The 23,724-nt window shown below is 39.7% G+C and overlaps 2 protein-coding genes across 4 annotated transcripts in view; one reads left to right on the forward strand and one right to left on the reverse strand.

The window, feature by feature from the left end:
* Positions 1-15,846, reverse strand: part of GPR137C (G protein-coupled receptor 137C) — a 55,896-nt gene extending 40,050 nt beyond the window's left edge. The window contains exon 1 of the mRNA XM_069597604.1: positions 15,129-15,846. Within this exon, the coding sequence (XP_069453705.1) occupies positions 15,129-15,548 (420 nt within the window). The 5' untranslated portion in view covers positions 15,549-15,846. The remainder of the gene's footprint in view (positions 1-15,128) is intronic.
* A 270-nt stretch (positions 15,847-16,116) lies between these two features.
* The window catches only part of TXNDC16 (thioredoxin domain containing 16), a 94,752-nt gene continuing 87,144 nt past the window's right edge, over positions 16,117-23,724 (forward strand). For 2 of the 3 annotated variants that reach the window (XM_069597605.1, XM_069597607.1), the window contains exons 1-3: positions 16,159-16,380; positions 22,149-22,266; positions 23,284-23,581. In XM_069597605.1, coding sequence (XP_069453706.1) covers positions 23,422-23,581 — 160 coding nt within the window. In that variant the 5' untranslated portion in view covers positions 16,159-16,380; positions 22,149-22,266; positions 23,284-23,421. Of the gene's footprint in view, positions 16,381-22,148; positions 22,267-23,283; positions 23,582-23,724 lie in introns of all 3 variants that reach the window. The other variant, XM_069597606.1, reaches the window with a different exon arrangement.

The raw sequence follows: 23,724 nt of genomic DNA on the forward strand, positions 1-23,724 counted from the left end.
CATTATAGATTTAAACTTCTTTGGAAACTAAACTGAATTTGTGATGAAACTGTGGTACCCTTTAAAAAGTTTTTCCATATAAAATTCCTCATTGTATATTACTGATTTTTCATAAAACCTTTCATGCTTTTCAAATTAGGAAGATAGCAGAATTGCTTTTTGGAAATAAAGAGACAGAGAGCCAAATTCATTGGACAATATCATTCTAACTGATAATAGTGGTCATAAAAAGAGGCAGAATGTATCAGAAGTAATAGAATAACCCAGGGGAGAAAGAAGCAGAAAGAACACTGATTATTTTCTTTCCATCTAGATATCTTAAGGACAGTAACAGTTTGACCATCATCAGTGATGGTGATCATTCACATTAGCTTAAAACCTGCTAACTCCATGGTATGACAGAAAAGTTCTAGAGTACACAGTATCACCTCCAACCAGCCCAGGTGGCTTGATTAGCAACTGAGCAAAGTTCTAAATGATAGCTGTGGAAAGAACACACAAGTTTAAGAAAATACTACTTAAGCATTTTTATGTGTGTGTGTGTGCACCCTCAGTTGTGTTCGACTATTTGTGACCCCATGAACTGTGGCCCACCAAGCTCCTCTGTCCATTTCCAGGCAAGAATACTAGAGTGGGTTGCCATTTCCCATTTCAGGGGATCTTCCCCACCCAGGACTTGAATCTGCACACCTTGAGTCTCCTGCGTTGGCAGGTGGATTCTTTACCACTGTGCCCCTTGGGAAGCCCTAAGCATTTTTTTGAAAAATTCATTTTTAATTGGAGGATAATTGCTTTACAATATTGTGTTGGCTTCTGCCATATATCAATATGAATCAGCCGTAGGTATGTCCCCTCCCTCTTGAACCTGCCTCCCACTTTCTAGCCCTCTAGGTTGTCACCGAGCACCAGATTTAAGCTCACTGCATCATACAGCAAATTTCCACTGGCTAAGTTGACATATGGTAATGTATATGTTTTAGTGCTACTCTCTCAATTTGTCCCCCCACAATCATTTTTATACTGAGAGACTAAAGCTGAAAAAAATTGTAGCACATGATCAATACGCTAATGGAAAATAGCAGCTGTAATAATTGAATTTTTGTTAAAAGTTAGAATATATATATTCGAAATACAGTTATATCTTATCACATAAAGCAGATGATTCTAAATATTTAAATATTTACATCCTAAACAAACTAAACTTTGATTGATTTTAACAGACACTGTGAATTTTAAGTTAAATCTAATCTAATACAGACAGTGTGTTTTAATCTAATACAGACAGTGTGTTTTAATCTAATACAGACACTGTATTAGATTTCAGAACTAGGTCACACAGTAAGAGTTTTTTTTTTTAAGAAACCCTCAAATTCTAGATGCTTTATCACTGTCAGATAATGACAACTACACGTCTTAGATATCAGTGAGACTAACCACTTTACAAATTAAACAACTGGCTCAGAAAACTAGTGATTTGGAAAATATCAATTAGCCAGGTAAAACGGAATTTGGAGTAGAACTCAGACTTTTAGAATTGATGAAATTATACTACTTTAAATAGATCCCTTAAAGTTATAACAAAAAGATAACAAGGGTACTTAATTCATAAAAGTTTGTCTTTATTTAAAACAAATTAGATGCAAAGTTCAACTTTGCTAAACCTAGAGATTCTCTGCAGATGAAAAGAATTTCTTTTAAATTCCTTTACCTTACCATGAATTTGCCCTACCATCCAATTCATTAAGCACTTATCTACATATGTAACAGTGCTAGGTGCTGAAGAGCATGCAAAACTTCCTTCAAAACAAATATATAACAGTGACCAACCTAAAGCAATGGACAGTATAGCAGAGCGAGGCAGACACTGATGGTGTATCATGGGATGTATGGTACTTTCTTTATACTTGTTCAAACTTAGAACAAAATCAACTTCCCATAAGTTAAGGTGTAAATTATTTAGAGTTCATTTTAACTAATGTTGTTGTTCAGTCGCTAAGTCGTGTCTGAGTCTTTGTGACCCAAGGATTGCATGTCAGCCTTCTCTGTACTTCACTATCTTCTGGAGTTTGCTCACATTCATGTACATTAGGTCAGTGATGCTATCTAACCATATCATTCTCTGCCATCCCCTTCTCCTCCTGCCCTCAATCTTTCCCAGCATCAAGGTCTTTCCCAATGAGTCAGCTCTTCACATCAGGTGACAAAGTATTGGAGCTTCAGCTTCAGCATCAGTCCTTCCAATGAATACTCAGGATTTGATTTCCTTTAGGATAGACTAGTTTGATATCCTTGCTGTCCAAGGGACTCTCAAGAGTCTTTGCCAGCACTTTAATTCAAAATCATCAGTTCTTCAGCACTCAGCCTTTCTTATGGTCCAACTCTCACCTCCATATAGGACTACTGGAAAAACCATATCTTTGACAATAAGGACTTTTGTTGGACACTTTAGGTCTTACTCTCATTAAATTTCAAACAAAACTCTGCACCTTTTTCAGGAAGGATACATTTCATTGAGGTATAATATATGTATGCAGGTGTACAATTTGATGAATTTTGTCATACTTTAACAACCTAAGAACCCACTATTTCTGTCAAAAACATAATATTTCCACACCCTCTAAATTTCATCCTGCTTCTTTGTTGTATATCCTTCCCTTCTGGCTCAGGTCCTAAGCAATTGGTGATCTATTTTCTGTGTCTGGGTTTTCTAAAATTTAAAATAAATGTAGTGGTATAGTATGAGCTGAGCTCATTTTTTTGTTCATCTGACCTACTTTAGATTCATCCTTGTTGTGCTTATCACTAGCACGTTCCTATCTTACTGCCAAATATACTCCTTTGTATACTTTATATCATATTTTGTTTATCCCTTTGCATTTTATGGATATCTGGGTCAGTTTCAGTTTTGGCCATTGTGAATAAATCTACTTTGAACATTCACACTCAAGTTTTTGCAGAGACATATGCTTTCCTTTCTGTTGGGCATCTAGAACTTCAGTAGCTGTTTTATGATGTGTTTCACTTTTTAAAACCTGTCCAACTGTTTTTCAAAGTGGTTATAAAATTTTACATTCCTAACATCAGGGTATACTTTCTTATTAATTCACATCTTTGCCAATACTTGGTATGATCTTTTAAATTTCAGTCTTTCCAGTCAATATTTAATGGTATCTCATTGTTGCAATTTTCGTTTTCCTGATGAGTAATCTTGAGCGTCTTTTTATGTGTTTTTTGGTCATGAATATGTATTCTTTTATCAAGTGTCTTTCAAAATATTTGCCCATATACTTTGGATTTTCCTATTGTTAAGGAAAATTAGAAAGAAAAAGGGAAATTAGAAAATATCTCAAGACATAAAATGATGTAGCTTTTTTTGTTACACTGAAGTAATTTTTTTCCTATTCTTAAGTTTGTTGAGGTTTTATCATAAAATGGTGTTCAGTTCATTTCAGTTGCTCAGTCATGTCCGACTCTTTACAACCACATGGACTGCAGCATGCCAGTCTTCCCTGCCCATCACCAACTCCCAGGGCTTGCTCAAACTCATGGCCATTGAGTTGGTGATGCCATCCAACCATCTCACCCTCTGTCATCCCCTTCTCCTCCTACCTTCAATCTTTCCCAGCATCAGGGTCTTTTCCAGTGAGTCAGTTCTTTGCAACAGGTGGCCAAAGTATGGGAGTTTCAGCTTCAAGCTGAAAGTTCATAGTCCAAGCTTTCTTTATAGTCCAGCTCTCACTTCCCCACACGACTACTGGAAAAACCATAGCTTTGACTGGATGGACCTTTGTTGGCAAAGTAATGTCCCTGCTTTTTAATATGCTATCTAGGTTGGTCATAGCTTTTCTTCCAGGGAGCAAGCACCTTTTAATTTCATGACTGCAGTCACCATGGGCAGTGATTTTGGAGCTCCCCAAAATAAAGTCTCTCACGGTTTTGTTTCCTCATCTATTTGCCATGAAGTGATGGGACCGGATGCCATGATCTTAGTTTTCTCAATGTTGAGTTTTTTAAGCCCACTTTTTCACTCTCCTCTTTCACTTTCATCAAGAGGCTCTTTAGTTCCTCTTTGCTTTCCGCCATAAGGGTGGTGTCATCTGCGTATCTGAGGTTAAATTTTGTCAAATACCTTTTCTGCGATCTATTGAAAACGTGCAATCTTTTATTCTGTTAATATGGTGTATCACATCGATTGATTTTCCTATTCTGAACCATCCTTACATCTCAGGGGTGATTCCCACTTGGTCATGGTGTGCTGTTGGATATTTTTAATGTGCTGCTGGATTCAGTTTGCTAATATTTTGTTGAGGACTTTTGAATCTATGTTCATTAGGAATACTGACCTGTAGTTTTCTTTTCAGGTGATATCCTTGACTTTAGTACCAAGGTGATGATTGTCTCACTGAACTTGTTAGGAAGTGTTCTCTCCTCTTCAATTTTTTTGAAATATTTGAGAACTGACATTAATTCTTTAAATATTTGGTTGAATGGTCCAATGAAGCCATGTGTCTGGAGTTTTCTTTATTGGGAAGTTTTTGATTATTGATTCACTCTCCATGTTAGTTATAGGTCTGTTCATACTTTCTTCATGATTCAGTCTTGGTGTGTCTCTGGGAGTTTACCCATTTCTTCTAGGTTACTCAAGTTTTGGTACATAAATGTTTGTAGTAGTCTCTTATGATCCTGTTTATTTCTGTGGCATCAGTTGTAATGTCTCATCTTTCATTTCTACTTTTACTTACTTTGTCTTTCTTATTAATTGGCTAGCTAAGAATCTGTCAATTGTTCAGCTTTTCAAAAAACTTAAGTTTCATCAATTTTTCTATTATTTTTAAATTCTATTTCATTTCTGCTCTAGTCTTTCTTATCTCCTTCCATCTGCTAATTTTGGACATAGTTGGTTCTTTTGTCCCCCAGCTCCTAGACATATAAAATTAGGCTGTTCATCTGAGATCTTTCTTCTTTTTAAATACAGATGCTTATTGGTTTAGAAATCTCTCTTAATACTGCTTTTTCCACAACCCATTTGTAGTATGCTGTGTTTTCTTTTGTCATAACTTATTTTCTAATTTCCTTTTTGATTTCTTCTTTGACCCAGTGGTTGTTCACGAGTATATGAATTTCCATATAGTTGTAAATTTTCTAGTTTTACTTCTGCTACTGAGTTCTAGTTTCATTCCAGTGTGGTCAGAAAAGACCCTCTGCATGATTTTAATCTTCTTAAATATGCTAAGACTTGAGAAGAATATATATTTTGCTGCTGTTGTGTGAAATGTTCTATATATGTCTGCTAGTGCCATTTGGTCCATAGTATGGTTCAAATGCTCGCTTTCTTTATTGATCTTCTGTCTGCATGCTTTATCCATTATAGAATGTAGGGCATTGAAGTTTCTTACAGTTATGATATTAGTGTCTTATTTCTCCTTTCAATTTTATCAATGTTTGTTTTATACATTTAGGTACTCTGGTGTTGGATGCATTCTCATTCATACTTGTTACATTTTCCTGGTGGATTCACCCTTTTAGCATAATATAATGTCCTTCTTTGTCTCTTATGACAGTTTTTGACTTGAAGCCTATTTTGTCTAAAGTAATACCTACATTCTTTGGTCATTATTTTTATAGTATCTTTTTTCATCCTTTTACTTTTACTCTATGTGTGTCCTTGAGTTGAAAGTGAGTTTCTTATATATAGCTTATTGTTGGGTCTTTCATTTTTTTAGTTTATTCAGCAACTCTTATGTCCTTTGACTTCAGAGTTTAATCAATTTACATTTAAAGTACTTAAAGTACTTTACATTTAAAGTAATTAAAAAGAAATTATTTATATTGCCATTTTGTTGATGTTTTCCTATTAGTCTTATAGTTCTTTGGTCTGTTATTTCTCTCTTGCTGTCTTCCTGTTTTGTTAATTTTTGGTATTAATACGTTGTTTTCTTTTCCCTTTTACTTTTGTGTAACTTCCATAGAATATGTGTGCGTGTTTATCTTAAGGCTTACAAAAATATCCTACATAACAGTCTATTTAAAGCTGATAACTTAAATTCAATTGCATACAAACTCTATATTTAAACTTCTGCCCACACTCAAACCTTTTAGTGTCATCATTTATATCTATTTATCTTGTGTATCTTTTAATATCTTTAATAGTCTTTATATTTTTCTTACCTTTTATACCAGATTTACCCACCACCATTATAGTAATATAATTTCTGTATCTGTCTGTATACTTGTCTTTATCAATGAGTTTCATACTTATGCTATTGTGTTACTTTTTAGCATCATTTTCAACCTGAAGAGATCGCTTTAGCATTTCCTATAAGACAAGTCTAGTAGTGAACTCTTCTAGCTTTTGTTTATCTGGGGAAATCATTCTCTCTCCATTTTTTTGAAGGATAATTTTGCAGAGTATGTTATTCTTGCTTGGCAGTCCCACGCCCACCCCCTCCCCCTTATCCCTTTAATTAGATTATCTGACCTGTGAAATTTCTGCTGAAAAATCTCTCATAGCCTTATAGGGGTTCCCTTTTATGTGACAAGTTTTTTCCTTCTCTGCTTTCAAAATTCAAAGGTCTTTGACTTCTGATAATTTGATTATAACATGTCTTGGAGTGTGTACATTTCTTTATATTCTTTTGACTTCTTGAATCTGGATGTCTATTTTCTACTCCACTTTTGGGAAGTTTTCAGTCATCATTACTACTGAATAACCTTTCTGGTATTTTCTTTTCTGTCTGGGATTCAATGTGTATATTGGTTTGATGGTGTACCAGTAAGTCCCTTTAGCCTTGTTTATTCCTTTTTCTTTTTCTGACTGAATTATTTCCAGTGATTTGTCTTCAGATTCATTGATCCTTTCTCTTGTTTTATTATCCAGTCTGTTGACAAACCACTGAATTTTTCACTTTAGTTTTCATTTTCTTCAGCTCCATGATTTTGTATTTATATATATATACACACACATTTTTGTTCACACTGCGTGGATTGTGGAATTATAGTTCCCTGACCAGTGATTGAACTTATGCCCCTTGTAGTGGAAGTGTGAAGTCCTATAACTGGATGATGAGAAACTGCCTTAATATTTTCTATCTCTTTTGAAGTTCTGCTTTGTTGAAACTGTTCATGCTTTGGTCTGTTGCCTGTGGTTAGCATCCTTATAACAGTCATTTTGAATTTTCTGTCAGGCAAATTATATAGCTCTGCTTCATTGCGGTTTCTGGATATTTATTTTGTTTTGTTTGAAACATCTTTGATTCATTTTCCTCAGTCTCAACTCTCTGCATTAGTTATACATTATACAAAATAGGTATTATACATTATAATACATTATACAAAAAATAGGTATTATACAAAATAGGTATCTCCCCCAATCTTCACGGACTGGCATGAACAGCAGAATACTGTCATCAACCAACTTTTCCAGAGACTCTGGGGCCCTCGATCAACTCTTTCCCTCCTCAGGGAGTAGCAGGAAGTTGTAGCCCAGGTTTCTTCACTCTCTGCTGAGGAAGTAGGGGAGCTATATTGTTTGCCAGTCGAAGGTGCTATCCCCATTCTCCTCCAGGTAGCTAAACTGTATTGGACACCTCAGACTTCCAAGACTGGTAAGATAGAAGGGTGCTCACCTCTGGGGAGCACCCTACGAAACACTGGGGTGCTGGACATATGAACTAACCCCTTCCTTTGGGAGCAGCTCAGAGCTAGGTCTCGTCCCAATTGTATGGCACTGCGCTGGGGTCAGGGACTCTAATGTGAGTCTGTCCCAAACCTCCTCACTGGTTTTGATGATTTTGTTTTGTGTTCACCTGCTATACAGGAGACTATTAATTTCTGGATTTCTCACACAGGGAATTTGTGAATTGTTGCTGAATTGGTATGTTTGTAGGGGGATGGAGGGTCCATCACTATCTTGCTGATGTCACCCCAACATGGCTTCTATTTTCCCCTGTTGTTGACAGTGTTACTGTGAGCAAAATTTTAGGTTGCTGGTTATTTTCTCTCAGCATTTTTAAAATGTTTCACCATCTTCTGGATTGCTTAGTTGTTAATGAAATGCCAAAATAAACTAATTTTCATTCCTTTTTTTGTAATATCTGTATCGAGTTGTTTTAAACACAGTTTATCTTTGGCATTTTAAGATATTACTCTTTGTTCATTTACCTTTAACCTGTCTTGGATTTTTTTTGCTCTCTGAATTTTAAATTTAGCATCTTTCATAAATCTGGGCAAATTCTAAGTCATTATTTTTTAAAGTAATTTCTGTAAAATTCCAATACATTATATACTAATTCTTTAATCTCTGTTCTTATTTTCCATCTTTTACTTCTCTGAGATATATTTTGGGTGATTTCTTCCTCATATCTTTCAGCTTAATGATTTATTTTTAGCTATTTAATTTGTTCAGTTCATTTCAGTTTGTAATTTAAATTGTTTTTTCATTAAAAAATTATTTCTTTCCAAATGTGCCTAATTTACATTATTTATCATGTATCAATAGTGTTACCTTATTAAATCAAATAAATAGACATGTTATACTATATGTTTGATAATTCTGACATCTTCGATCTTTGAAAGGAAGAGTCCTCAGAGTGATTTTTCATTTTGAGCTCATGTTCCTTTGAATTTTGTCAGAATTCTGGGTTTATAGTATACTTCTCAACAGATTATTTGGATTTGCTCCCTCCAGGTGCTTGAGGTTACCACCAAGTCAGGGTAACATTAAACTACATTTTTCCAGTTGAGCTTTTTCCTCCTCTAAAATCAAAGAAGTGTGATATCAGGCTTCAAACCTGTGTGAGAATAAGCTTGCTATGCATTTTCAGAGAAGACCTTTTCCCTCAATTTGTGTCTCCTTCACCCAGAGCCATGGCAGAGACAAGCACAAATTCCACCACCAACCTCTGAAAACCTTTCATTCTCCCTAATTCATGTACTTAAGATGTGTATTTCAAGAATTCTAGCCTTTAACTGGAGGGGAGGAGTTCTCGGATTAGACCTCACCACAAGGTATTGCCTCCAATGTCACCTCTTCATACCAATGTGTTGTCACTCCAAGACACTGAAATTCAGGATTTAGGTTAGCAGGAAGCAGCAAGCAACCACCCCCAAAACCCAAGACAAACATCTGTGTGGTACTTTACAATTTCACATTCACTTCTTTTTTTATGGCTTCTTGTCTCTGAAGAACTTCCTCACTTACAAACTCAATCATTCACTGAAAGGGATTAAATGCTCTCTGCAGCATTTTAAGACATTTCTCTGAGTCTTTGTTCTTCCAGATGGCCCTGGTTTCTACTTCTATAAACTAGGAGGTGAGGGTCATAAGCTGAGTAAGAAGGAGGAAGAAAGTTTGCTGAAGAGTGGAAAAGGTTTGAAATGGTGGGAAATGGGAAAGCAAGATAAACAGCGAACACTGAATAATAAGCAGTATAAATGGTATTCATAAAAGTTCATAGGCAGGAGACCACTTGACAAGACTTTATAGCTCATGGGCTATACAGTAGTCTCATTTCTGATACATATTAGACATAAAACCTTGGATAAATCACACTGTTCATACCTACCTATTTCATAGGGATTGTGAAGACATGTGTTGTGAAGTGCTTTGAAAATACTAAATCACATAGAATGTAAGACATTGTAATCATGTCTTTGCCATAGAAATGTATCTCAAACTCTTGCTTTACAGATGCTCTCAAGAAAAATAGAATCTAGTTAATGGATAGAACAGTTTAGTAGATTTGGATAAAAACAGTTTGTAATCACAGTTATGGATAAAAATCTAACACTGAGAAAAGTATAGTTTCCAGTAGATAGTAACTGACTCATGAGGTGAGACTTAATTTGTTTTGCAGGCTTTTCTGTTTAATAGAATTTGTTAAAACCAAATTAGCAAAGCCCTAATTATTATGGGCCATTTGCCATGATATAAAAATAGTTTTGCTAAGTAAAACTCTAATATATTAAAGCAACTTTATCAGTAAGATTTTACCTGTAGTAATCAGAAGTAACTAATTGAACCAAGAAAATCTAAGAGAATCTTAGCATTCATATCACAGGCAATGTTTTAGGCACAAAATATAAAGATCTCAGGAAGTACACAAATAATTTACCTCATATATTCATCAAAATTAACTCTCAAATTTTAGATGGTTAAATATTTTCAAGATTTTGGTCTTTTCAAGATTGTCATCCAAAAATATATTCATTACTGTTCTATGAGTTTAAAATATGATAAAATAATTTCTTATCCTTAGGGAGTTTCTATTTTAGGTGATAAAAGTACTTTTGTGAGAAATCAGACCATTATAACAAAATGAAAGTACCTGTTAAGTTGAACTCCATCATGTTCTCTGACATTCCATCAATATTTGGAAGAATACATCAAATGTCAGGGACAATGACAGCAGCCATGTATGTGAGAGTTAAGATTCTGAATTTAATTTTCCTAGCTGTACCGGCATTGTGATTTAGTAACTGCATTTTATTGTGATTAAGCAACTGGCACTCATGTTATAAAACTGCAAGGAAAACATGTCAATATGGGTCGTGGAGGTGAACTCATTGATTTTGGCATGCATCAACAACACTGCAAAGATACTATCAACTCTCATTTTAAGTCCTTTTACTTGTTCCAATGGTAGGCAGCATGTTTAATCAGATAATTTGTTTTAAAGATTGAACCCTTCTCTGGTACAAGTACAGGAGTGCGAACTTTTCTTTGGTAAAGTACATGTTCTATTAATCATGCTGGAAAAAGTTCAATAGGTGTTTTAAACTTAGTTTATTATTTTTTCCCAACTATTTGTTCCAGGAGGTAAGTATGTAAATCTAATTATTTCAGAAAGGGCTACCTCCCTTTACCTGAATTCCATTCAAGTATGGTCAAGAAAAGAAAGAGTGGTTTAGGCAATCTTAACTTTTTGAAAACCTATTTTTAGAATAATTACCACAATGTATTCGAAGTAGTAATGGTTGTTTTACAAACCTTATTTTTATACTGCTCTATGGTTCTTTGTAACTAAGTCTTTAAATTACAATTTAATTTTAAACTACTACTGCTGCTGCTGCTGCTGCTAAGTCGCTTCAGTTGTGTCCGACTCTGTGCGACCCCATAGACGGCAGCCCATCAGGCTCCCCCATTCCTGGGATTCTCCAGGCAAGAACACTGGAGTGGGTTGCTATATGTTTTTAATCAGTGAGAAGTGGATACAACAAATACTTTAAAGAAGTCAAAAGTAAAATGAAACTGGCATTTAATACAACAGATTGGGTAATCAAGAAACACAACTATTTAAAACAGGTATGAGTCTTTTGGTTTAAAAAAAAGTCAAATGTTAAGTTTTATATTTGTCACCATGTAGACATTCCACCATTTCCCTACCACTCTGCTGTAATACAAAGAACTCATTGGGAAAGCCTTATTCGTTCAGAGTGATCAATAGTTCTTCCAGTTACTTGGAATTGATATAAAATTGAACTCAAAAACTGGACATGGAACAACAGACTGATTCCAAATTGGGAAAGGAATATTCCGGTGCGGTATACTGTCACCTTGCTTATTGAACTTATATGCAGAGTACATCATGCGAAATGCTGGGCTGGAGAAGCACAAGCTGGAATCCAGATTGCAGGGAGAAATGTCAATAACCTCAGATATGTAGATGACACCACCCTTATGGCAGAAAGTGAAGAACTAAAGAGCCTCTTGGTAAAAATGAAAGTGAAAGAGGAGAGTGAAAAAGTTGGCTTAAAACTCAACATTCAAAAAACGAAGATCATGGCATCTGGTCCGATCATTTCATGGCAAATAGATGAGGAAATGAAACCGTGAGAGACTTTATTTTGGGGAGCTCCAAAATCTCTTCTCCAAAATCACTGCAGATGGTGACTGCAGCCATGAAATTCAAAGACACTTGCTCCTTGGAAGAAAAGCTATGACAAACCTAGACAGCATATTAAAAAGCAGAGACATTACTTTACCAACAAACATTGTCTAGTCAAAACTATGGTTTTTCCAGTAGCCATGTATGGATATGAGAGCTGTACTATAAAGAAAGCTGAGCATCGAAGAATTGATGCTTTTGAACTGTGGTGTTGGAGAAGACTCTTGAGAGTCCCTTGGACTGCAAGGAGATCAAAACCATCAATTCTAAAGGAAATCAGTCCTGAATATTCACTGGAAGGACTAAAGCTGAAGCTCTAATACTTTGGCCACCTGATGCGAAGAGCTGACTCATTGGAAAAGACCCTGATGCTGGGAAAGATTGAAGGAGGAGGAGACGGGGACAACAGAAGATGAGATGGTTGGATGGCATCGCTGACTCGATGGACATGAGTCTGAGTAAGCTCTGGGAGTTGGTGATGGACAGGGAAGCCTGGTGTGCTGCAGTCCACGGGGTCTCAAAGAGTCAGACACAACTGAGTGACTGAACTGAACTGTTTTAAATACAGATTCCTTTGTATTTTTTCTATTGAATATGGAAATGATTTCTGGTTAAAAATGTCTCTTTTTAAATAGGTAAAAATATGTTCTTTTAAGTGTAGTTATGTGTCTTAAAATCGTTTTATAAAAAGACAAGGATAGACAAACAACTTACACTCTTTCTAGGAGACATTCCAAAAGGAAAAAAAAACTAGCCCAGCTTCTTTCCAAATTATGTTTTCTAGGATAATAGAACCTTATTGTTTTCTAAAAAGTACATGACACAAACAAGATATCCATTTAATAGGAAGACTTTTAGACATTTAAATATCTTCCTCACTAGCATGGAATAACAGCAATCAAAAGTCTGAAAATCCAATCTGGATATTCTGTAGTTTACGCTGTAGAAGTATACTTTCAGAATTTCAAGCTTAAATATAGATGCTTTTTCCCTATTGTGATAATGTTTAGTCAATTTGTATTTACCTTAGGGTGAGAGGTATGACTGGGAGAAGGCACAAGGGGACCTCCTGCTGCTGCTGCTAAGTTGCTTCAGTCGTGTCCAACTCTGTGTGACCCCATAGACGGCAGCCCACCAGGCTCCCCTGTCCCTGGGATTCTCCAGGCAAGAACACTGGAGTGGGTTGCCATTTCCTTCTCCAATGCATGAAAGTGAAAAGCGAAAGTGAAGTCACTCAGTCGTGCCCGACTCTTAGTGACCCCATGGACTGCAGCCCACCAGGCTCCTTCGTCCATGGGATTTTCCAGCCAAGAGTAATGGAGTGGGGTGCCATTGCCTTCTCCAAGGGGACCTCCGGGGCACTGAAAATGATGCATATCTTAATCTGGGTGGTGGTAACAAGAGTGTATGCATATATAAAATTTCACCTACCTGTATATGTAAGCTTTATGTACTTTATGGTATATGTTATATTTCAAGAAAAAGTAAAAGGGTGTTTAGCTACTTATGAAATGCCCAACTGTTTTACAATGCCTCATTAATATGACTTTGTTAGTCAAAATGGTATAGGAAAAAACAAATTATCTGATATGCATGGCTTAAGGACTGCTAATCATGCTCAGGCAAACTATATCTGAAGCTAGAGCAAAGTTTTAGTGATGAGATGTGCTGGTAGTGTATCAGAAATTGCCAGGGAGAATACAGTGTATCAGCTTAACTATAAAGGACTGAAGTACTGTAACAGTTTAAGCAACAACCAGAAGATCAGAACACCTGCAAATAAATGATGTGACTATGGCATGTTTATTTGACTTATTTACCCATGCTTTTTATTTCTGCTTACTGTTTGGGTTTTTGTCACTGTATTGCTTGGACTTCCAAATGATTGGGAATTCTGTTACATATTCTTAACTGTTGTTTTTAGTGTGGTAAAAAGCTGAATTTATGATTGTGCTTTTAAAATTATGCATTCAACTTCATAGCTATTACTGGAGAAGAGTTGGTTTACGCAGGAAATACAAATACACAATCTGCCTCAAATGTTTTTTACTTTTGCTCAGAACCATGTTAATTCTCATCACCTCCAAAAGCCTTTGAGAGGATTAGCTGCATAGACCAATATTGTTCTATATTAGTCAGTATTAAGCATATGATGTCACCTTGTTTCCTCCCCTCCTTAAGCTTTTTTTTTTTTTTGCAGGGTGGGGGGGGGAGGGGAGTGGGGTGGTTTTTTGTTGGTGGTGGGTTTTTTTTTTTTTTTGGTAATTCTCAAAATTCCGTGGCTTAAATACCACTAGCTGGCACACATGATTGATAAATTTACACTCTCAAACCTGTTTGAAATGGGTCAAATACCTAAGCGCTGCAGAACAATGCAAACCAACCAGCAATTCCTCATAAAAGAGAAAGGGGGTGTGATTAGGTGCCAGCTATTAAGCAAGTTATTGCAAAAACAGTTTGGTGGTTTGTTTCTGCAATAGGCGCAGGTTAAACTAGTATTTTCTCTTAATTAGCTGGAAAAAATAAAAACGACTAGGCTTTAGGAGGTAGAATAAATAGTCGAGGCATGAAGCCACTGGGGCAAACACACTCGGGGCTTTACGGAGGTCTTTATACTGACCCTCGGGATTGGTTACTGATTATTAACCCTGCCGGGGAACTATCGAACGGAATCTGTGTGAGGCTTATCGAGCCCCGGGTAAGGAGATGCAGGAGGGAATATAAGCTTCTAATAAAAGAAACGCAGTAACAATAGCAGAGGAACAGCTCTGCCTGGTGACGTAATGGCTGGCAGCAGTCCAGCTTCAGCAGAGCTGCTGCTACCTCAGCATCCAACCTCTCTCAACAGAGTCCAGCTTAGGCAGAGCTACCCCGGCTGCTACTTCTTGCGATGCCACTTTGTCGGTGACACCGACACCTTCGCTTACAAGGGCCAGAACGCCAGACAAAGGCTGGTCCTGCTGTTTCAAGTTGTCTGAACACACACTCTCACTCACCACCCGCCCCCCCCCCCCACCCCCAACTCCCCAAACCCCTCAGTAGTCGAATCAATCGGCTGCTTAAGTTTAGGGCCAGAAACCTGGCGCACACTCCAGGCGTGCCTCAGTTTCCCTGGACTGCTCTCGGATCCGCTTCTCCCGGTCCGCACCCCACCCCCTCAACCCGCCACTGATCCTCTGCCCGAGTGAAACGCGGCGGCCCCACTCTCCCGCCCGGCCCCGCGTGCCGGTCCTCCCGCCTTACCTCCGCCAGGTAGAGGTTGAGGAGACAGAGCGTGGAGAACTGGAGACAGGAGGGGAAGCAGTAGAGCAGCCAGTGGGGGAAGAAGTGCAGGTGAGCGGGCGGCCGGAGCAGGGGCAAGGAGCCGCTGAGCGAGAAGGCGGCGGAGAAGAGGGTGGTCCTGAGCGCTGCCCACAGGAGACAGAGGAAGAGACAGAGGCTCTGGTAACTCAGCCGCCGCTCGCGGTACAGGAGCAGCCGCCACAGCTGCAGGTAGGCAAAGGCGAAGAGCGCGGCGTAGAGCAGGGCGTGCAGGATGCTCAGCGCCAACTGCACCGAGCCAGGCACCGCGGCGCCTGAGGCGGCAGCGACCGCGTCTCCGCCGCCCCCGCCGGGCGTCGAGGGCTCGCGGCCGGCCGCCGGACCCGGCACGGACACCCTCATGAGGGGGCTGGGGGGCGGGCGAAAGAGCGCGGGAAGGAAGGGGCCGGACTCGGAGCCGCCGTCGAGGGGGAGAAGGATGTCCCTCTGACCCCCCACCCACCCCAACCTCCAACCCCAGGAAGCGCCGTGACAGGACCCAGAGCCCCGCGGAGAGCAGCCGCGGCTCCTCGGACCCCGCCTCCTCTCCCCGGCCCCCCACCCCCGAGGGTCTCGGCTCCTCCTGCTCCGGCTCGGCTCGGTAGATGCAAAAAACAACTCTCCGCTGGAGACAATCAGCTGAGAAACCCGAGCATTTGAGGCGCTCGCTCCGCACCTTGGGCTCCAGCCGATTGGCCCAGGAGGGCACGCCCCCTGGGCGCCGCGCTCGGAAGACCACAGGCCATAGGACCCGTCGCTCAGGGACCCCACGATCTCATTGGGCATTCGCTTTCCCCGCCTGCTCCCTCCCCTTCATTCCCCAACACGCTGCCGATTGGCCCATCTACTGCACGGCCTACTCGCGCTGGCGGGCGGACTAGACGTCGCCTGTCACCGGGGTGGCTCTTGCCCGCCCCCTGCGCTTCCCATTGGCTGGAGAGGCCGCACAGAAGGCCCACGAGGACAGGGAGGAGCCTCGTGGGTTGTTTTTTCGCTCAGGCGTCCGACTCAGATGAGCGGTGCAGGCAGCTGCTGCGGAGGCGGGAGGACAGTGAGCTCTCAGGTAGGGGGAGCGGTTCGCGGTTACTGGGCAGGCAGAGCACGGCCCCGGCTTCTGGCTCTCATCCTTCACGTGGAGGGAACTGTCGGTCCGCAGTCCAGATCCCAGCCGGCAAGTCTTGTCCTCAGGTCTCGGGTACGTAGGTGGCAGCGCGGGTCCTGGAGACGAGGGCTATGGTATCTGCAAGCAGGGATGCTTGCCGGCATTCGGACCTGGTGGGTCTACCTACCTCAGCAATGACCGCACCACCCGGCTGTGGAGTTTGGCTTAAATAGGGCCTCACCTGGATGCTTCTGTTTTGTTTTCTTCTTTTTCCCTAGCGTGAGCGCCTATAAAAAGTGAGCCCTTTGTGGGGAGGAATGAGGCGAAGGCTGAACGGAAGGTCTAAGTAAGAGACCTTTCCCTCCCTCAGGACATGTTCCAGAAGAGAGTGGAATGGGATATGGGAAGGGAGTGGAAAGAGAATGGGATGGGTATGGAAGCTGTCTCTGAGTAGGGAGAAAGTGGGCGTTTAAAACTTAGAATTTGGAAAGATACTGTGAGCGTTAAGTTAGGCAAAACGAGACAATCAGAATTTTAAGTATATGATGGATGTCTGGAGAGGAAAAGGGTAATAGTCTGTGCTTTTAAAATTCCAGATGTATTCCTTCAAAGACCGGACCTGTGTGTGGGTGGATGGTTGAGCTGTATCTAGGGCTCAGAGATAAGGAAACAAATGCTGTATTATATTACTTAATGCTGTAAATAAGTGAGGAGTAAATAGATCTTCCCACATACAGTGGACTGACATATTTGTTGACTTGGTGGGGAGGAGAGTTGTTTGGTAACAAAATGAGCAAAGTAGTGCAAAATGATGAGAGAATCATTTGTGTTCCCCTTAGAATGGGTTATTTAAGTATCCCTGTGAAAGACACTGCTACATTTATTTGTGTAGCTAAGAGTCAGCCTTTCCTAACTCACCATCCTAAGAAGTGTGTTGCTGCCTTCTTTCCTAGCTAAGAGATTCACAGGGAAAGTAAAAGTCTCCAGATTGTGGGACAGCAGTTCAGCCAGGCACCACATGTTGGTGTGTTCTGAGTTCTGTATAGGGTGTGCCGACAAACTGATGGATGTTGAGGTCTGGTACTGTTCTGTGAAGATCCCTCAGATGAAACACTCAGCTGAGCAGGTTGTGCCGTGCAGCCAGCCTACAGGAGGGCAAACTTGGAGTGAGAAGTTCACAGGCCTAATCCAACATCAGTGCTCTACAGAAGGATCTTTGTTTGTTTGTTTGCAGCGTAAGGCATTTGCCTCATGTATTCATAGAGAATGTGGTTAGGCCAGTACACTGATTTGAAAGGGTTCAGAGAGCTCCTCGCCCCAGTGACTTAATTGATTGCAGTTATGTGCTTTTGGAGAAGGAAATGGCAACCCACTCCAGTGTTCTTGCCTGGAGAATCCCAGGGATGGCGGAGCCTGGTGGGCTGCCGTCTATGGGGTCGCACACGACTGAGGTGACTTAGCAGCAGCAGCAGCAGCAATGTGCTTAAGCACATCAATTAAGCATGGATTCAGAGTTATGTGCTTTTAGGCACTTGCCAAAATCAGGAAAGCCACTTATTTTCTGGCATATTTTATTTTTGTATGTTTTATAATCAATGAATCAGGTCATGAATAGATTTTCTCCATGAAGGGGTTTTTCTTTTTTCCCGAAATTCTCTACTCAAAGTGAGAGTAAACCACACATGGGCTTTCCAGGGGGCTCAGTGGTAGAGAGTCCGCCTGCCAATGCTATAGAAACAGGAGACACAGGTTCGATCCCTGAGTCAGGAAGATCCCCTGGAGAAGGGAATGGCAACCCACTCCAGTATTCTTGCCTGGAGAATTCCTTGGATAGAGCAGCCTGGCAGGCTGCAGTCCATGGGGTTGCAAAGAGTTGGACACAACTGAGCACACACACACACACATACTCGTTTCACATCTTTGCTTGTGAGTTGTTGTTGTGTATTTTTTTTTTTTTAATTTCAGTATCATAGGAAATCAGGATAGTCACCTTTTTCTCCTTCCTTTTTGGGGCCATGTATATGGGGAGGTGTAGATAGAAGATTTGCCTCACTCCCTCGGGGAAGCTCTTTAAGTGGAGATGTGTTGATCCTTTTATTGCCTCCTTTGGGTCATTAATGATAAACTGTGAAATTTATCATTTATGAGATCTATTCAGCATTTTATTGGAGGCTGGTTCAGTGAACAGGTTCTGTTCTCCAATAGCAGTGTTAAACTGTAAGTAAGCTAATTTTTGACAGGATGTTCTTACAGGAACTTTGCAAGTATTATATGCCCCATTTGTTGCAGAATATGAAGTGTGGCTTTTCCCAGAGAATGATGCCTGCAGATCTTTGTTTAATGTTTAAAGTTGCTGATTTCCTCTTTCTCAAAAGGGGAAACTGTTAGTTTTATGTTTAACGATAAGGGGAATTTAGGCCTTTACAGAAGAAACTAACCAAGGGTCTTCTAGAAAAGCTTGTGCCTGGAAAACCTAAAATTTGAAATGTGTCCCTGATGAACAATGGTTGAATATTGTTGTTTCGGGAGAGGAGATTAACACAGTGGTCTTTGTAAGGAGAACTGTTTGCCAAGTGTTATATATGGGACCCAGTTCCCAGATGAGATTGCTTCAACTGAAAAGGGCCATCAGCTGCTCCATCTGCACAGAAGGGCAAATCCTGTCTACACCTCTCACTAGCAGGAGGATCAGTGTTTTTTGCTCCTGAGGTACTTCCTCCTCCTTTCTCAGAATTCTGGTGCTGAGCAAAACAGACTTCTCTTGTCATTAACATTTTATTTACAAGCTTTAGCCCTTTTTGTACTTAAACTTCATGCATCCTTTCTTACAGTGTTTGTCATCCTCTTGTATTTGTCCTTGGTTAAATGTCACATACTTTTTCCCAACTTTTAAATGACCGTGCATGCATACTTGTTTATAGTTTAGGGATGAGGCAGAAGTTACATCTTACATACTAACTGATTATTCAGCCAAGAGCATCATATTGAAGAACTGAGGGCTCTTTCCAGATCCAAAGGCTAAGAGTCTGCACTTAGTGGGGAGGTGTCTGTGTGTAGTATTGGCAAATATTTGCGCATGAGTTCATTTTCTTTTCATATTGGCACTGGTTGTGGTAACAGTCAGTTGCATTTTAGAGTCATCTTCCCTTTTAAAATCTTCCTAACTTGAAATTGGGTCAACTTCTTGTGAATTCTTTGAAATATATTCCTTTAAGATCTAGGATATGTTTTTATGTTCAAGTCACTCTCTTCTTAGCTGTTACTAAAACAAATAGGGCTAGGTTGGGTTACAGTGTAATAACAACCCTAAATCTTTAAAAGTTTAAAGCAAGATGTTTAACACTAGTAGGCTGGGAGCCTTGTCCCATGTTGCCCTCTTCCTGAGACTTGGTTTAACAGTTTGAGTATTTTCAATCATTGTGACAGAGACAAAGTGTATCATGACACATACACACTGACTTTTAAAAGCTTTTGGAAGTTACATATGATAGTTTGCACATCTCATTGGCCAAATCAAGTCATGGCCATATGTTAACTCGAGGAAGTGGAGAAGTAGAATTTTAACACATGTAGAGACCTAGAAACATTTGGACACTCTACCATTTCTGTGAGTAGACATTCTCCTTCCTATATGTACTTCAGAGAATCCACCTGCCAATACAGGAGACGTGGGTTCAATCCCTGGGTCAGGAAGATTCCCTGGAGAAGGAAATGGCAACCTAGTCCAGTCTTCTTTCCTAGGAAGTCCCATGGATAGAGGAGCCTGGCAGGCTACAGTCTGTTGGGTCCCAAAGAGTCAGGCACGACTTAGTGACTAAACAACAACTATATTCTTCTTCCTGTATGTACTTCATCCTTGGCTCTTCCCTGTGGAGATAACCCCTAACTCCCATTCAGTCACTGTGTCATGCTCAAAGTCTGGGATCTCTGAGTAATGCTTAGTAGCCATGATCTCTGGACTTCATAAGTTATCTGTTTCCCTTACACTGTTAAATTCATAGAGTAGTTGTAGGGACATATAACTACAATACGTGTTCTTATTAATAATATTTGAAGAGGAGAAGAATGGAAGACATAAACCAGACACTGAACTGTAGCCTATTTGGAACCTTGCTGGACAGATGTTGCTAGGGCTCAAAGTATAAGAAAAATGAAATAAAAAAGCATATCAAATGACTAGTTAATGTTTGACTAGCCCACAGATTTACTTTGTGAAATTGCTATAAAAGCTGCTAAACATTTATAGTCAATTTCTGTGTTTTTCTCATTATTGTAGACCAGTGCTGCTGCCGCCGCCGCTAAGTTGCTTCAGTCGTGTCCGACTCTGTGCGACCCCATAGACGGCAGCCCACCAGGCTCCCCCGTCCCTGGGATTCTCCAGGCAAGAACACTGGAGTGGGTTACCATTTCCTTCTCCAGTGCATGAAAGTGAAAAGTGAAAGTGAAGTCGCTCAGTCGTGTCTGACTCTTAGCGACCCCATGGATTGCAGCCTACCAGGCTCCTATGTCCATGGGATTCTCTAGGCAAGAGTACTGGAGTGGGGTGCCATTGTCTTCTCCTGTAGACCAGTGACAGTTAATATTCTAGCACATGCCCAAGAGCATAGTTCTTTATGGTCCTTGGCTTTGGCTTGCAAGAGATCCTTTGATTTTTATCATCTTTGGCCACATCTGAAGTTGGACTTTGGAGAATATGGCTTTCTTTCTGTGGCTGAGCAGTTTTGTCAGTGTGTTTCCTGACCCTGCAAAGGTGGGGACTTAGGAATTGTTTTAAGTTTTGAACAGCTAGACTTTTAGATGGTGGTGCTTCTTTGAGTACCTTTCTTTTATTTCCTCGTTAAACGTAATCAACAGCAACTATCACATACTACTCATCTTCTGTCTTCCACCCTCTTCTCTTAGGGCCATAAATAAGTTCTTTAGCCACATGAACCTAACTACATGCTCATAAATTCATTAGGTACTTCTCACTTCCAAATTATTGTAGCGACAGTTATATCAAATGTTTTGTTATTCCTTAACACGAATCATTTGTTGAGGTCATGTCTCTGTGTTTCCTCGAAGAGAAAGAATTTCCATGAGTAGTCTCAGAACAGTTTCCTGCTGCTTGGCCCCTGAGCCTATCTATGTGTGGGGTTCTTGTTAAGGCAGCACCTCACTTGTAATTTATATACTGGTGAAGATAAACTAGATTATGCTGCAGTAATCCACCCCCTCCTGCCACACCAATCTCAGTGGTTTAAGACGACAAACCTATGTTATTTCTTCCTCTGTCATGTATTCATTGCATACCACCTGGGGGTTCTCTGGGCTGCACCCCATCTGGGACCTATGCTGACAAACAGCCACCATCTGAGTGTTTTCAGTGACCGTGGCAGAAGAAAAAAGAGCCAGGCACATTGCACAGTAGCTGTTAAACTGTTGCGTGCGACAACCTTATGTGCTTATAGTGTTGAAAAAGCAAGGTATATGGGGTTTTAGTTTATCAGCTTTATTGTAAATTGAGAACTAAATTGTTTCTCATTACCCCTGAAATGTTAAATTGAAGAGTAAATGGTCTTCATGACCACTGAAATGATAAATGTCTAATTTAGTATGATTTTTTTTCCCTAAATTTTTCATTCTTTAATCTCTTCATTCTTTACTGAAAAGTTCCACTCCTATCCTTATGAGTAATTCTTGCTACTTTTTTTTTCCTGTCTCCTGTTTTGACATAGTGATCTTTTGCTTAAAAGATAAGGAATCTATTAGAAATTAAAATTAAAATTCTCACCTATACCTGTTGGTGTATCTTAACTTTCTAAAAGTATGATGTTTAATATAAAAACTAATTTCCCCAAACTATGTTCTTTTAAATGTAGATAAAATATATCAGCAGTAGAAAAGCTTCCCGAAAGAAGAAATTGTTCAAAAGAAATTTGAAAGTAGCAAAAGTATAAGAAAAGAGAACTGACAGTGGACACAAAGAACAGCATGGGAGTAAGTACAGCATGAAAGAAAATAAGAAGATGATATATAGACTAAATCTGTGTTCAGAAGATAGAACTGAATTAAAATATGAGTTGAAGGACCTACTTGCTTTTCTAAACTGTTTAAATCCATCAAAAGTTACTAAATGTATATTTGGAAGGAATGTTCTTAAATAGTTTCAGTAGATATCCTCTAGGGTAGGTGACCCCAACCTTTTTGGTGCCAGGGACCAGTTTCGTGGAAAACAAGTTTTCCATGTTATGGGGGTGGGGGGCAGGAAGGGTGGTTTCAAGATGATTCAAATGTATTACATTTATTATGCACTTTATTTCTATAATCATTATATCAGCTCCACCTCAGATCATCAGGCATTAGATCCCAGAGATTGTGGACCCCTATTCTAGAGGATTTAAAGTAAAAAGAATGTAGACATATATTTTGGATCTCATTTTCATGTCAGTGGTTTTAATTGGTATTTGAGTATTAATTGTAAATCCACTCTAGGTAGAGAATGATTAAATGCCCTGTTTAAAAAAAATGGATTGAGTAATGTTTGAGAATTAATTTTAGAATCCTTAGAAATGACGGCTTAACACACACCAGTAAGTGGGGCTTCCCTGATGGTTCAGTGGTAAAAATCCACCTGCAATGCAGGAGATGCAGGAGGCTCAGATTTGATCCCTGAAGTTGGGAAGATCCCCTGGAGGAGGAAATGGCACCCCACTCCAGTATTCTTGCCTGAAAAATCCCATGGATAGAGGAGCCTAGTAGACTGTACAGTTCAAAGGTTCACAAAGAGTCAGACACAACTGAGCGCACACACACACCAGTAAATAGCTATGAAACATAATATACTTAGTATTGTGTTTTCCAGACATCTTTGATATCTTTTGTATCAAAAATTAATAGTATTATCAAATCAATGTCATTATATATCATCCCCTGTCATATTTGTACTAGGAGGAAATAGTAAAGTATTAGCAAAATCAAACCTGAGATGAATTTCTTATATTATTCTTTTTACAGATTTTACTTCATTCATTCATTTAACAAATTCCTGGGGCACAACTTTGCCGAATACCTACGCTTACCAGGTATTGTCCTGGGCAACAGAACACAGCAGTGGAAAAAATAGATTCTCCTGTCTGTATACAGCCTCAGCTGATGACGTCTTCCAGGTTCAGTGTGTTTAGAGCTGGCATCTCTTTTGTCATGATGTGCATTTTTTATACATCAGCAGTAGACTCTCCAGAGCTGAGTCCTCAGACATTCTTCAGTACATTGCAACCAGGAAAAGCCACCTTAGTTTATTTTTGTCAAGCTGGTAAGTATTTTTTATATTTTAATATGATTTTTGTGATGTTTCTATTGGTGGTTAATCGTTATGCTCAGAGAGAACTTATTGTCAGGATTAATAAAATGTGCTTTAAAGCTGCTAGTGTGATATGCCTACCTAGGTTTGAATCC

The sequence above is a fragment of the Ovis canadensis genome, chromosome 7 (genome assembly GCF_042477335.2).
Source record: "Ovis canadensis isolate MfBH-ARS-UI-01 breed Bighorn chromosome 7, ARS-UI_OviCan_v2, whole genome shotgun sequence".
Taxonomy (NCBI): Eukaryota; Metazoa; Chordata; class Mammalia; order Artiodactyla; family Bovidae; genus Ovis; species Ovis canadensis.